The sequence below is a fragment of the Miniopterus natalensis genome, chromosome 2 (assembly GCF_054644295.1).
Source record: "Miniopterus natalensis isolate mMinNat1 chromosome 2, mMinNat1.hap1, whole genome shotgun sequence".
Taxonomy (NCBI): Eukaryota; Metazoa; Chordata; class Mammalia; order Chiroptera; family Miniopteridae; genus Miniopterus; species Miniopterus natalensis.
This window is the reverse complement of record NC_142082.1, coordinates 102,006,742-102,022,172: the sequence shown is the minus strand read 5'-3', so window position 1 is coordinate 102,022,172 and position 15,431 is coordinate 102,006,742. Positions and strand designations below refer to the sequence as shown.

The 15,431-nt window shown below is 42.5% G+C and overlaps 1 protein-coding gene across 2 annotated transcripts in view; it reads left to right on the top strand.

Annotated features, from left to right (window-relative positions):
- The window catches only part of WASF3 (WASP family member 3), a 116,704-nt gene extending 102,192 nt beyond the window's left edge, over positions 1-14,512 (top strand). For both annotated transcript variants that reach the window (XM_087814442.1, XM_087814444.1), the window contains 4 exons: positions 2,549-2,724; positions 6,844-7,110; positions 8,701-9,068; positions 11,414-14,512. In XM_087814442.1, coding sequence (XP_087670568.1) covers positions 2,549-2,724; positions 6,844-7,110; positions 8,701-9,068; positions 11,414-11,571 — 969 coding nt within the window. In that variant the 3' untranslated portion in view covers positions 11,572-14,512. The remainder of the gene's footprint in view (positions 1-2,548; positions 2,725-6,843; positions 7,111-8,700; positions 9,069-11,413) is intronic.
- The last annotated feature ends 919 nt before the right edge of the window (positions 14,513-15,431 follow it).

The window sequence follows — 15,431 nt, the reverse complement described above, 5'->3', positions numbered from 1 at the left end:
GGGGCGGGTGCTTCAAAACCAAGGAGCCTTTTAAGTAGAAGTAGCTAAGATCATTCTGGGCTAGGAAACAGTTTGGCATTTTCTAGGGATTTGAATGTAGGCCAGTGTGGTTGGAGTATAGATGCATCACCGAACATCACACGTGGTTCCTGTGTGTGTGTCTGTGTGTGTTTGTGGTGTGCATGTTGATGGGTAAATTTGGGTGCCAAACTATTGTAGAGAGAGTTATTATAACACTTAATTCCTAAATATGTCAAACATACATCTCTTAAAGGTAAAGGGGATAGTCTAATTAATTTAATACAGTGGTTCTTAATCAGGATGTATATTAGAATCCATTGAAATTTCCCTCCTTTTTGTTGTTATTAGTGGTGGGTTTTTTTGTTGTTTTTTTGTTGGTTTTTTAAAGTATACAAACAATACATGCAGGTTGTAAAATGTTCAAATTACACTAAAGTAAATACATTAGTTTAGAAAATTTGTTTTTCCCTTCCCTGGGCATAACTAACTACATTAACACTTAGTAGTTTGGCATGCATATTTTTAGATTTAGAGCTTTTCGTTTCAAGCATTCATAAATAGGTGCATATTCATTTCACAAAGTATTTTTATATAGAATTGTACTACACACAACTTATACACACACAGACATACACATAAATTGACATAATTGGAGATGTACTTCATTCTTTTTAAGAGTTGTATAGTATTCCACTGTATGACTGGAACAAATCAAACGATTTGCCCATTATTGGAGTAAACGAATATTTAGGTTGTTTCTAAATTATTACTACTACAGTACTGTAGTAGGTATCCCTGTACTCACATGCAGATGTTTCTTCGAGGTAAATTCCTAGAATTCAAATGTGAGTTTTAAATTTTGAAAGATACCATCATATTGCCCCTGACTCTGAAAACACTTGAACCAGTTTATACTCTTGACAGGCCTTCTCCAGTCCTGGATATTATTATTTTTATTATTTTTTTATGAGCCCTCCTCCCCCTCAAAAAATCGAATTTGTATTACACATCTTTTCATCTTTATTATCTCTTTAAGTATGTTCTGTGAATTTCATGTTCACATTCTTTGCCAATACATTGTCTGCGCCTCCTTCATACCTAAAAGCAGTCTAGTCATTGCCTTCGCTGCCACCGTGAACCACCTACCATCCTCTCACCTACAGCACCTGAGGCGCTTTCTTACTTTCCCATTAAACCTATTCTCCACAACGCAGAGGGATCTTTTCAAATGCCTCTTCCTCTTCAGTCTGTCAGCCCTTCCCTTATTATTCTTCCGTGGTTTCCCACTGTTCTTGGGATGAACAACATTTTTAACATAGCCTTTAAGGTCTTGCCTACCTTTCTGATCTCTGGGGCCATTCACCCTCATTCGCCACTCACCTTCTTTCATTTCCCCTAAAGTGATGACCTCCCTCCTCCTCGGAGGCCTTGCCCACTCTGCCCGCTTGGCACCTCTGACTCGGGCTCCTCTGCAGAATCAGGTCCCACTCATACACAGGTCTTCCCTCTCACTCACTCCGGATGCTGTTCCCTAACTTCCAGACCAGACAGCCTTCTACACGTGGTACATTTATGTTTTACTACATTTTATAATTGTACATTTATTCCTGTGGTTTTGTAGGCTTCCTCCACTGGCCTGCAAGCTCCACGAGGGCAGGCACTTGCCTCCTTTCTGTTGTTGTTCGCCTTTTGTATTATCGATGGGCTGGGACAGAGGAAGCCTCTAAGCTCACCTGGGTTTGATCATTTATCAGCATTGTTTGAGTCTGCACTCGAGGTGAAATCCTGTGTGGAGGGACTATAAGAGTGTAGGACGCAGAGGTTATATATTTCTTGTCCTTAGAAGTAATAAAATTTTATGAGGGAAACAGGTAAAACATAAATACAGAGAGAAATAATTGTTCTTGCCTTTAAAGAAGCACCTTTGTGGGACCCAAGTATTTATTGGATACATTTTTGCTGGCAAAGTAGGGCTGGAGCAAGAATGAGTCTTTGTATGGGAAGGTAAGTTCTTACCTTGTTTTTGTTTTGGGTTCAGCTCATTGCAGGATTAGCTTAAATATTTCTTTTAGAAACTGGAAATAGAACACGTTGAATTATTTTTTGAAAGATGATTGCCTGCTAACAAGCCAGTCAAAATTGTGCAGAGGTGGGAAATGATTTCTCTGTGTGGTACCATCGGGCATTTCATCTGTGTAATATAGATCTAAAAGGTACAGTATATTTTAAACAAGCTAAAAGCCCAGTAAGGTGAGAATTCTTTACTAAAAATTATGGTAAGCAATTCTGGTAGTTGCAGCAGAGTAATTTTTATTTCTTCGGGTTAAATAGTTCAGTATTGGTTACTTTCCGTTGGGTCTGTGTTGGGTAAGAGTGCGCTGTGCTAGCCTTTTCTAACCTTAGAGTGACGGGAAGGGACTGTCTCTTGCCTGCGCACCAGGCTTGTTTCCTGAGCATTATAACTGATTTAACTTGTTTTCCTCTCCCTTCTGTCTCGGCATGCTTGCTTGCTTTTCCTGGACCTCAGGAGCAAAAGCGTGTAGATGGCACGACCCGGGAGGTGAAAAAGGTTAGAAAGGCCAGAAACAGGCGCCAGGAGTGGAATATGATGGCGTATGACAAAGAGCTCAGACCCGACAACAGGTTGTCTCAGAGTGTGTACCACGGAGCGTCTTCCGAGGGGTCCCTGTCCCCGGATACTAGGTGTGTGTGCGCTCGCGTGCGTGTGTGCGTGCAGCAGTGCCTCTGAGCACTGCTGTGCTTAATAATCTTTGGAAATGACTAGTAATAGTAGATTTGGTATTTAGATGCCACAGTATGTTTCACCTCTTTCCTTAAAAATTTATTTCTATCTATCTGTCTATCTATCTATCTATCTATCTATCTATCTATCTATCTATCTATCTAAATTTTAATTTTGAAATAATACTTTAAAGCAGTTTTATTTTACATTGGGTTACATTGTATGATTTTCCACATCTCTGACTTAGTTAATCTAGATTTGTAGTGTTTGAACATGGATTCTAAATTTGGGCTTAATGACTGCCACTGACTTACATTTTTATTTTAATCATTTAATTCTTTGTCTTGCTCTTTAACTTAAATGTTGAATTTCTTTTGCTACTTGATATAAAAAAATGATTGGTAGGTAGTAATTGATGTGATCAAGGAATAATAACTTTATTGCTCTCTTTGATCTTTTAAAAAAGTGATGAACAAAAGAGATATTTATTTCTTCAGCTCACTAATCTTATGTGTTCTGATTTCAGGAGAATTCCGTTGGTGTTTACTTTAAAATTATGTCAGCTATTAAGTAAAAATATTTTTTGCAGGTGTGATTGATGCAATCAATAAGTCACATTTGTCACAAAAGGGACTCATTGAACAATAGGAACTGACTAGTCAATGGTTTAATTTCCTATTTCTGCTTTTGTAAAGTTGTTTTGCATTTATTTGCACAATCTCTTAAAGTCTTCCATTAGCATTTAAAAATTTGAACAGAGAATTCTTATGTGACTGAAGGATGTTTCAAAAACAGCAACAACCTTGACCTGGCCTTTGATCTGTGTCCTTTCAAAATAAATTTGATCTCTATAACCTCAGTGTTTAGCACAGACTCTGCATACAGAAGCTGCTTACCATTTGGTAGTTACAGGGCCTGTAAATACTCCTACCCCAGAAAGGCTGTAAGTCATTGGTTGGATATGAGGCACATCCTAGGTAATTTTTCTGTAAAAGTTGTTATCTGCGAAATATTAGAGAATTATTGGAACTCAAGTTTGAATCTTTATGTCAGTTTGTTTCTTTCAGCAGGAAGAATGATGATCCAGTTCTGCTCAAGTTCTTTGGGTGGGGAGAAGCATTTGAGAGCTTCCACGATGTCAGTTTGCTTTTTGGTTTTTTTCCCAATTAATTTAGTTGTATTGTTTACTCATGCACAACGTATTCTTTATTTTATAATGCTCCATATATACTCTTTCGTTTCAATATGTACAGATGGAAAAATTATTTTTTAATCCCTCAGTTGAGTGGTTGATGCTCATTCTAACATCAGTGATTAGAGTGCTCCGTGCTGGGTATAAAATCGGTGGTCATTCAGATGATTTAGTATTCTGCCTTTGTATCTGTGTTTTTAGATATATCTTCACTTTTATTTTTCAAAAGGCAAGTGGAATATCAGTTTTAGTTCTTCAGAATTTCCTTTTGTCTCATACTGTTTTTCACGGCCTCTCACTATCATACATGTACCAGATAAATAGATTAAAATTAATCATTTTACTTGGGTTACATTCCTTAAATTAATTTAGAAATTTTTTTATTTTACTAAAGTGTATCACTTTTTCTTACTATAAAATAAGATGAGTTTTTTTATATTTGGAAATTACAGAAAACATTAAAATATTATCCATAATCCTGTTATCCAGAGAAACCACAGTTTACATTTTAGTGTTTTTTTTTCTTTTGGTCTTTTTTCTGAACAGGTGTATGTTTTTCATTTATGAAATTGAAATCATGCTCTCTATTTTCTGGCTTTTGACTTTTTAATTTTTTTATATTCATATTTTAAGTATTATTTAGAAACATGGTTTTTAATGGATGTATTCAGGATAACTGAGGGAAATTTGAATGTTAAGTTTCATACCTTGTATATAATAAAGCTGTTCATATAAGTAATATATTTTAACCAAGTTCACATAAGCTAATCATAAATTTTTGCTTTCTCTCTAGATTATCAGCAATGGTTTGATTCTAAGTGTAAATTTAGGATGAGAATGATTAAATGCTGGCCTCCTGCTCTCTCTCTCACCGTTACCTGGGAGGTGTGCGGACTCCATGCCAGCTGTTTCTCATCCTATTCTGGGCCCTACGTTCTAGCTCTGACTCTGCCCACCCGTTACCCACAAAACCCTGGGGGAGTCACTGGATTCTCCCACTGAGTCTCCACTGCTTATATTTCTTCTTGTTTCCATACTATCTCCTACCAGATAGTCACAAGACCAACCCACTCATCTCCACATTGGTATATGTCTCTCTGGCTGATTTCTACCTTCCTGTATGAGGGCCTTTGTCTCCCATCAGTCACCCCACTCCTCAGCTCTCCTCCAGCCCACTGGGGTTCCCCTTTAGATGGGCCTTTACTCTTAAACTGGTCAGTCCTCTGTCCTGCTCACCGTCCTCCAGGTCCTGCCCTCCACAACTCTCCTGCTGTAATTCCCGAGTGCGGACGTTCTCTGCCTGCTCCTCTACTCACTCATCCGCCTGGATACCCTCCCTTTTGTTGGCTCCTTTTGGCTTGTGTCTCAAAGCTACTGTGTAAGGATAGCACTCTAAATTATTCCAGAATATTTACAATTACCAGCTCTTCATCTCATGAAAAGCACTCTATTTTTCTAGATAACTTTGTTTCCTTTAGAAATTGTACACATAGCCTGTGACTTGGTCACACACACAGTCAAGCACACATCACCAGTGACTCCAGAGTTTTAGTTGTTTACATTGTAAAAATATGCCAAATCTAAATACAGGTTAGGTTGTTCCCTCATTAAAAATAGTTTTAACTTTCTTGCCAGCAGTTTGCATAGTTTAAAGACATAATCATATGTGCACCGTATATCGAATTTATACTGCAGTTAGGGAAGGAAAAGGCGAGTTATTAGTTGTTATTACACTGCTGTTAGCGGGGAAAGAGAAAAGCAGCAGCAGTCTCTTGTCATGTAGAGAGCCTTGCTGCGCCCTGCGCTGCTCCAGTTAAGGGAAGCCACTGTCTGGGTCCCAAGATCCAGGTTCAATCGGTGTCTCCCCTGCTTCTCCACATCCCCACCTGTGTCTGCCTGTTTCCTTCAGAGAGAGAAACACAAGCTGAATCCTACCCGAAGCCAGCAAATAAATGTGAGAAAAGTGAGAACAAGAAAAGAAGAGTGGGAGAGGCGGAAAATGGGCATTGAGTTTATGAGCGACGTGAGGACGCTGGGGCAGGCAGGGAACGCGGGAGAGGACAGAACACCCAGAGGGTTTGTCATTTTGCTGTTTGATTGCCAGCCTCGGGCTGCCCACCTTGCTTTGGCCGTCATGAGAGGATGTGCAGCCCCCATACTGACCACGTGCCCTGTAACCAGGCCAGGAGCGCGACTGTTACTAACGCCGTGGCGCTGCGCAGCTGCGACCTTCACGAGTCCCTGTGCCCCCTCACAAGGGCCTGGTGGCATCTGTCTGAGCTCTGTCAACTAATGCACAGCCTCCATCCCTTCCACTTCACCCAACTGTGCATTCAGAGAACGCAGGAGGCCTCCCGTGATGCTCCATGTTCTTTCCTTTTTGGCTGAATACATTTCTTCTGTTTAAGAAAACTATCACCGTACTATGCTGTTGATTTCTTTTTCTGTTCTTACTGTTAATATTTACCCAGTTCACCTGCCCTTTTGTAATTTCTAATGATATGCTGTCAGTTTCATGGCCACTGAAGTCCTCTACCTTCAATGCTGTTTTAAATTAAATGGAACTTGTCTTGTAGCCTTCTCTCCACAAGAGTTTGCTGAGACACTGTCAGGTGGGCCCTGCTGGTCCCTGCTTGCCGATCTGTCTGACCTACTCACGTTGAAGCTGTGACTCTGAATCCATGTAACACTGGGCTCGCTGCTAACGTAGTCATGACGTTGTTGCTTGGAAGTGCTCATGAGGCTAAACCTAGTTGACAGTAAAGGAAATAAATGTGTGATTTCTGTGCATTGGCGATGTTATTGTTCAAATATATGCTTATACGCCTGTTAGGAGAAATCTTTTGAGCTTAATTTAAATTTCTCCCACCCTTTTCTTCACCGGCAGGTCTCACGCATCGGATGTCACAGATTACTCTTACCCAGCCACTCCCAACCATTCTCTGCACGCACAGCCCGTCACCCCTTCATACACAGCAGGTGACGCGCTGCCGCATGGGCCAGCCAGCCAGGCCCCCGAGCATGAGTACCGACCCCCCTCTGCCTCTGCGAGGCACATGGCCCTGAACAGACCTCAGCAGCCACCTCCACCACCCCCACCACAGGCCGCAGAGGGGTCCCAGGCCTCGGCACCCATGGCTCCAGCAGACTACGGGTAATTCTGTAGCCCTTGCACTCTCATTGCTACTCCCTGTTGCAGTGGAATCTTGCTGTGTGTGGTATAACAATTTAATTGGGTACTCGTACTTTAGAGGCCAGAATGCAGCCCAGAATGACTGACTATGAATACTGTTGCTTATGACAAATTCTGTTAAAAAATTCAGTGTCATGCTACTTTCCTTTTTATTACAGATAAATCGTAGGTTAGTGTCTGTATTCATGTGCACGCTCCCTTAACACACGTACACGTGTATGTGTGAGTGGGTTGTTAAGGCCAGGCATTGGCAAAGGATGGAGCTCTGATTTGTGAACCTGTCCCAGATCCTCGAACTTCTCCACATGTCCTGGGGGAACCATGGGGAATTCGTACCACAAATGGGAACACTTCTTGCACGGGGCCGTATAGTCTCCTTTCTTGACCTCTTGGCGCCCAGTCGTCATTCTCCCCCTTGTTTTCTGTCAGTTGGGTAAAATTCAAACAGCCCTAGAAAAGACCCTCATGTTCAAGTGTTTAGTAATTTAAGCACTCGCCTGTATTTTGATGGTTTTGGTGGGCTGTCTGAGCTCACTCTCTTTTGGCTTAACCCTAATCTTGAGAGAGTTACCCCATAGAGTCAGTGCCCAGGAAAGTCGAATGTATGTTCCTTTAACCATGTATTCTTCAGTCCAGAGCAGCCTGTATGACTTTCTAAATGTACATCCCTGACCACACAACCCTGGCTATTTCCCATCATTGGTTCTTGTTAAGCCAGGACTCCCAAAGTTTGTTCTAAGTATCAGGCTAAAAGGGGTGTGGGGTCCAGTTGGTTTGGAAAACCTTGGACTAAATAGACTGCAGCAGATTTCTTGGCTATAGGACTTCTCAGAGCTTTTGATATTCTGAAGGGCATTGTGGGCTTGGGGAATTTCCATGGAGATGGGGTATAAAATACAGAGTTTTCCCAGTCTGATTGGCCACAGAACCGCTATACGACAAGTTTGTGAGCCACCTGCTTTTGAGATGCCCAGTATAAAGGATGTGTGTGTTGCTGTTCCTACCTCTGCAGTCAGTTATTCTAGCATTTCACAAGAAATTTCTTTTTGGATGGTTATTTTCTGGCTGCAGTTCAATGGATGACCATGGAGTCCACTGCAGTGAGTAATGTGGGATAGCTGACCCGACAGGTGGATATTTGCGTCCTGCAGTGTTTGGATTTTTCCTGTTTGTTTTGTTAACCCTCACCTGAGGATATTTTTTTCATTGCTTTTTTAGATAGAGTGGAAGGCACGGGAGAGACAGAGAGAAACATTGATGTGAGAGAGACTTATTGATTGATTGCCTCCTGCACTGCCCTGACTGGGGCCGAGGAGTGAGCCTGCAAGTGAGATACGTGCCCTTGACTGAAATTGAACCCGCGGCCCTTTAGTCTGCGGGCCATCACTCTAAACCACTGAGCCAGTCTGTCCAGGGCATGTCCTGAAGTGTTTTAAATCCAAATGACAATATGTGTTGAGTTTGGGGGAGGCCTTTCTGTTAGCCACGTCAGAACCTCAGATGTGACCCTCTGTTGCTGCTTTAATGACTCTGTGTTTCCTCTCTCATTAGGATGCTCCCAGCCCAGATCATCGAATATTACAACCCCTCGGGGCCGCCTCCTCCCCCACCCCCACCCATGATCCCTTCAGCACAAACTGCTTTCGTCAGCCCTCTCCAGATTCCCATGCAGCCCTCCTTCCCAGCAGCAGCTGGGTCCTCCTACCCAGCGCCACCTCACCCTCCCTCCACGGGGCTGGTGGTCACGGCCCCGCCGCCTCCGGGCCCCCCGCCACCCCCGCCAGGCCCTCCGGGCGCAGGCTCTTCTCTCTCCCCCTCCCCCATGCATGGCCCTCCAGTAGCTGAGGCAAAGAGACAAGAAACTGCACAACCTCCCATAAGCGATGCTCGCAGCGATCTTCTTGCTGCCATTCGAATGGGTAAGTGAGTCCCCCATGTGCTGTCTTCCATTCAGAAAGAGATCTCTGTCTCCAGTCAGCAGCCTGGTCTTCAAATGACTACTCGCTACACTAGACTGTTTTTTAGAATGTGGTTAAAGGAGCTTTTATTTTATTGATATTTTTAAAAATAGTCATGTTTTTGCCAGTGTGAAGTGAACACAATGATAAAGAACTGAGAATTCAGGATAGCTTTACTTGACTATAAGTAAATACTGACTCTTTTCTCTGCATTCTGCTCTAACAGTAAAAGTATAAATGAAAGAAAATGAGTTCATATTAATGATTTTGTTTTTATAAATATCTAAGATATGTCCTAGACTTTTTATGTTTGTAGCAGCAAAAACTCTTGTCAGATGAACGTCCTATACCAAACCCCCAGAACAGGGCATCTCTGTCAAATCAGAGCCTGGACCCGGCCACCGTGGCCTCCCCTCAGAGCCCCACATGAAATACCTGCTGCACACCATTTATTCTTTACTCCAGGTTGCAGCCCAGGTTGGTGAGGGTCATGACAGGGTGTGGAAATATTCTAAAAGCTCCCACACTGAGGAGCTGCCCAGTCTCTATGTCACATTTTAGTTGTTTCAGCCTGGAAGTGATTGAGGGAGCCTTACTGTAGCATAAGCGAGGCCCCTCACAGGACAGCTGGGACGGCCCTCACAGGAAAACAGGGATGTCCCTCACAGGACAGCAGGATGTCCTTCATAGGACAGCAAGAATGACCCTCACAGGACAGCAGGGACGCCCCTCACAGAACATCTGGGACAGACTACCTCTGCTCTTGGCTTGAGCACCCACGGATCAGGCATGAGTGTGGCACACACCCTCCTACAGATCCCCGGGTTCTCATCTGTCTTGAATGTCATTGACTCATTTTGATTTTGTTAAGAAAAAAAGTCCCAGAGTTATCATTGATAACAAATTTGGGGCACAATAGGGCAGTGTTTTGATTTTTAACACCTGTGAGCCCAGTAAGAATGAAAATTGCAAATATCTGTCCCTGAGGAAACCTCTGATTAGCCCAAATCGAGGACATTCTACAAACACTTGAAGGTCATAAAACACCAAGGCCGAAGAACTGCCCAGATTAAGGAGCGTTAATGAAACACCACAGCTAATGTAACAGATGATGCATATTGAATCCCAAACCTGGAGAAAACCTTTTTTCATTTGCTATATTAGGTCTGTTGGCAAAATTATTTTTTTTATAAGAAGGAGAATACTTTAAATACTTTTATATGTTTTTATTGATTTCAGAGAGTTCAGGAAGAGAGAGGGAGAGAGAGAGAGAAACATCAGTGATGAGAGTCATTGATCGGCTGCCTCCTGCACGCCCCCTACTGGGGAACCAGCTGCAACCCAGGCATGTGCCCTGACTGGGAATTGAACCATGACCACCTGGTTCATAGGTCGATGTTCAGCCACTGAGCCATGCCAGCTGGGCTATTGGCAAAATTTAAATAAAATTTGTAGGCTGGATGGTAGTATTGTATCTATGCTAATAGTCTGAATTTAATAATTTTTTTTTTAGGAATTACACTTGAAGTAGTTTAAGGGCGAAGTAGCAAGTTATATGCTACATATTTTCAAATTGTCCAGAAAAAAAGTGTTTCTGTATTGATAACAGTGCTAGAGAAAGATTGTAAAACAGGTGTGGTGAGATACTACCCGTTGGGAATCCGGATGTAAGTCATATGGGAACGTTTTAATACTAGTCTTACAGCTTCTCTATAAAAAGGAAAAGTTATTAAGAGAATTTACACATTAAATCATCACATAACCCATTTTATTACTTACTAGGTAAGAGAATAGATGGTTGTATTTTATATCCACTTCCAACAATAATTGTTGAAACAAAGTTTTCTCAGTTACCCCCACAGGTTAGCCAAGAGTTGTCCAAGCCCCAGGAAAATGTTCTGTAATGATAGAAATGTTTCGTGGTTGCACAATCCAGTGTGGTCGCCACCAGCCACTGTTAGTTTACCCCAAACAGCCATTTGTGGCTCATGGCCACCGTGCTGGACAGTGCAACTCTGGGATGTTCTTTAATGGTGCTCATGTGCCCGAAAGTGTAACTAACTCTTTATATTTCAACACATTACTTTGCTGTAAAAAACGTTATGACTTTGAGTGCACATGCTCTCTTTTTGTCACGAAGCTTCTGTTTCCCAAGCTTCCCAAGCTTTTCTCCCTTCGTATTTCCAAAACTGCTTCTCCTTAGTGTCAGTAAGGGGGGGAAAAAGTCAAGTAGACTTATTGGTTTGTTTTTCCTTAATTTGGAGCAAGCAAAGGATTTAATTCTAAACCACGTATTGTGTCTCTAGGAATTCAGCTGAAAAAAGTACAAGAGCAGCGTGAGCAGGAGGCCAAGCGTGAGCCTGTGGGGAACGACGTGGCCACGATCCTGTCCAGACGCATTGCCGTGGAGTACAGCGACTCCGACGACGACTCGGAGTTTGATGAAAACGACTGGTCTGACTGAGGCGGTGTGCAGGGGACAACGTGGCGACCAGGCTGGTGGCCAACCAGGGGACCGTGTGCTGGAAGTATATTGAAAATATTAAGTGGTCTCAACACCCAAATAGTGGTATTATAATCTTGTAGCTTAGCAACTTTTGTATTAATAATGTGATAATGCTTTTGCACATCCAAAAATTCTGGGTTCTTTCAGTATTTACTGTGTAATACTTAAGTGCCACTGAACATAGAAAATTGTGCTGCACATGAGGAAATATGCTGTACCTATTGCATTGTCCTGAAAACAGCATTTGCTTCCATTTTTTTGGCCATGAGAGTGTTCAGTGCAGTTTGGGTTTACTCGTGGCTTATGATTCTGCAGACTCGCTGTGTGCTTGTGAAGCTGCGTGGTATTAGGCCGTGGCAGGATTAATGACTGTGTCAGAGTGACGTCTTCCAATCAGTAAGTGATATCGTTTCAACTTTTTGTGTGTGTTTCAGAAGAAGTTGGTTCTAGAGAGAAAGATTTAACATGAGAATCAAATGCTTCTGCTTTCATTTTGTTGGCGTGGTAGACTCTGGATTTGAATGTTCTGCTGAATAATTTCATTGCCTTTGCACGCTCTTATAAAATGTGAAATTGGGAGCGCTCTTTCCAGGCAGGATTCCCAGTGGGCGTTCATTTAGTCAATGCTTGCTGATGCTTTTTGTAAGAGGTAAGCAGCTCAGTAGTAAAGAAAATGAAGAACAGGGTCCTCTTTCCTCAGGGGCCATTGGGGATGACACTTAAAACATTTGACAGCTCTCCAGCCTGGGCACCAGCCGGGCCGAGCAGACAAGCAGCCTAGGAGTTGCGCCTGGCGGGGCGGAGCTGCTTGTCGGCTCTGGTGTGAAGGAGACTGCGCCTTCCCTTCGCGGAGCCCGGCCTAACTTAGCTCCTCTGCGTGCTCGTGCTCCAGAGAGCTCTCCAGATGCCACCTCGCTCCACTTGGTCTGGACTTTAAAGCCTGGGTGCTGGCGAATGTAGGTGTTGCGAGCTCTCTGCTTCTCCTGGTGCTGTGGCCGGATTAGGGATCCACCACAGGAGCGGGGCCTTCGCTCTCTCCTACAAGCACACGGTTCTCTTTTCTCTCATTGTCAGCACATTACATTTTAAAAAGTACCTCAGAGTAGATTAGACCTGTAACTGTAAGATTAGACGCGTTCCTTCCACCTTTGCCCCTCCTGCTACTCTCCGCACACGGTCACACAGAGGCCGGGGTTCGGTCCCGGTGAAGTTGCGTAAACGCGGACGCTCAGGAGTGAGAGCTTCTGTTCTGTGCTTTTGGATGAAGGGTAACTGCTTGTCTAGAATAAGCAAACACCCCAGGCTTTGATTAGAAACAGGACTGCACAAATACGCTGCGACACTTTACTTACCAAGGAATTCTTACCGGGCCCAGCATTTCAAACCTGGCAGGCACTAGTGACACTCAGACAGGATGAGTCTTTAGCTGGGTTGACGGTAGGAATGTGCCCGGGACTGTAGCGAACAGAGTTGTGGTAATGAGCTCACCTGAGGAAATCCGCCGGCCCCCAGCCTGTCTGTGTGTCCCGGAGTGGCCGGTGGCTTGGCTTGTAGGCGGTCATCATAAAAAGCCTGCACCTTGGGTTTTAGTCACATAGATTTTGAAACCCTAAAGCCTCATGTCTGCATCCCCTTTCCAAGACCACGCTTGTACCAGGCTGCGGAGTCTTCAGCTGTACCCGCTGTTTCAGCACATGCTTCCTGAGTTTCTGTTTCGTGGAGCTTCACCATTTGTCTGTCACCTTAATTTTATTCAGTGTAAGGAATAGTTATTAATGAACCTTCACTTCCTTTGTTTTTTTTCCAGTGTAGAGGCCTACTCTCTTGGCGTTATTCTTGGGACTTTTATCATTTTTAGTCTTATTTTGTCATTATAACAATGTTTTATCTTATTACAGTATTTTGTCTTTCCTGTACTTTTGGATTGGGAGTCACCTGTGTAATTCTACAACTCATTCTTGGAGATGCATCTTTGTTTCTCATGTCCCTTCTGTTCTCAGGACGGAGAGGACACACAGCTCTGATCTACGTCAGGATTTCTTCTACTTACAATAGCTCATTACCATGAAATCAGTGGCACTTTATTCATAAGTATTCATAAGTTGATTAGTTATTAGTTGCCTTCCTGTAGTTTAATCAGCAAGTTATTTTCAACTTTATTTTCTGACTAGTGAAAAGGCCTTTGCCCTGATGTGTGGTGTGGCCATTAAAATAATGGAAAAGTACAAAATTCAATTAAGATTATTTTTGCTGTATTTTTCTCAGCAAATTTGATTCTAAAATTTAAATTTAGATTTTTTTCTAATAATGGTGTTACATGAAAAGGAAAAAGTGAATATTTTGAATTTTCAGTTTTCATTTTCAAGAAGTATTTACCAAAACAAATAGAGAACAACATTTAAAAGCGTATTTCTTACCTATGAGTCTTACATTTTAAAGTACTTATAGATTATCGTAAGGTTATTTTAAATTGTCCGCAGTATTTCCCCCATGTGTATTTTAGTTTAATATCCTACAAGCCTTCTTTCACATCGTAGATTAGGCAGAGGGGATGAGACGATCGCTCGGCATCACACGTTAGCAACACAAACATGATACGGTTGATTTTGTACTGTCAGCCCAAACCACCGTAAGATTTGGGGCCCTTAACGTTTTTCTTCAGTAAAAGTACAGTGTTAGAGAATTAACATTTTCATTTCAGTAAATTTTTAGAATGTCAAAATGTTTTCTGAGCACACGTGGGTGGGTTGTGAAAGTTTTGTAATAATTTGCAACTGAAATACATGATACATTTTAATCCATTAAAGACTAGTGGGACTGTATCAGCCAGAGTAGCCAGTACTTACTGTTTTCTATTCAGAGTATCTCTCATCCTGCAGTATTACCAACGCTCTTGTAAATTAAAGTGGTATTAAAAAAACTCCTGTTAAACAATTTTTATCTGTTTGTATATCTTACTATAGATTATGTACAAGTAACATCTAAATAAAATTACACTTTTAACCCTAAACGCCTGGCTTCTTCATAGCACTGTTGTGAATGTAAGCCATTATTGTCCTCTACAGGTCACCTGCTGGCCGGTTTCTGCCCTCCTGGAGCTTTTATTGTCTAAACGAAAGAGAGACATTGAATATTGTCAAATAAGGAATTGCGATCACTTTACATGTGCTGTAGTTGGGGGTGGAGTGGGAAGTGCCCAGTGTGGCCTGTGGGCCAGGGGAAGCTGAGGTGTAAGAACGAACAGAAATTAGCGAGGGGCCAAGGGTAGGAAAAGGCGTTTCCCCACAGCAGGGCAGCGTTTGCGTTCCCTAAGGTGGGAAGGACAGTGTGGGTGATAATGGAACCAAAGGACCAGTGAAATGGAAGGCACGAGAGGCAGAGGAAGCGTGAGATGAGAGACGAAGATGGTGGAAATATCCACATCCCCAGCACTCAGGATGGAGGGACCTTTTCGAGCCAGCAGCTGCCACCACAGCTGCAGCGACAAATGTACAGAAAAGCTCTACTTGCAGCCTATTGACTGTTCAGTGATTGTGACAGCCTCATGCCTTAGACATACTATTATATATAGAAGGCATCTTAGTGTCCAGCTAGTTTAGTTCCCTTGTGCTAAAGAGGACACTGGCTATTGCTTGTACTCCTTGGCTCTCAAAGCTTGATCTCTCAATTCTTCAGTTTTCCACTATGATCCTGTTTCACAGTAAACCTTCAAGAGTTAAGTAAATACTCCTCTTCCCTAGCATTTTATTATGAAAAAATGTAAACCTACAAGAAAATTGTTCAGTAACTGCCTGTATACACATATCTGTCCATCTGTC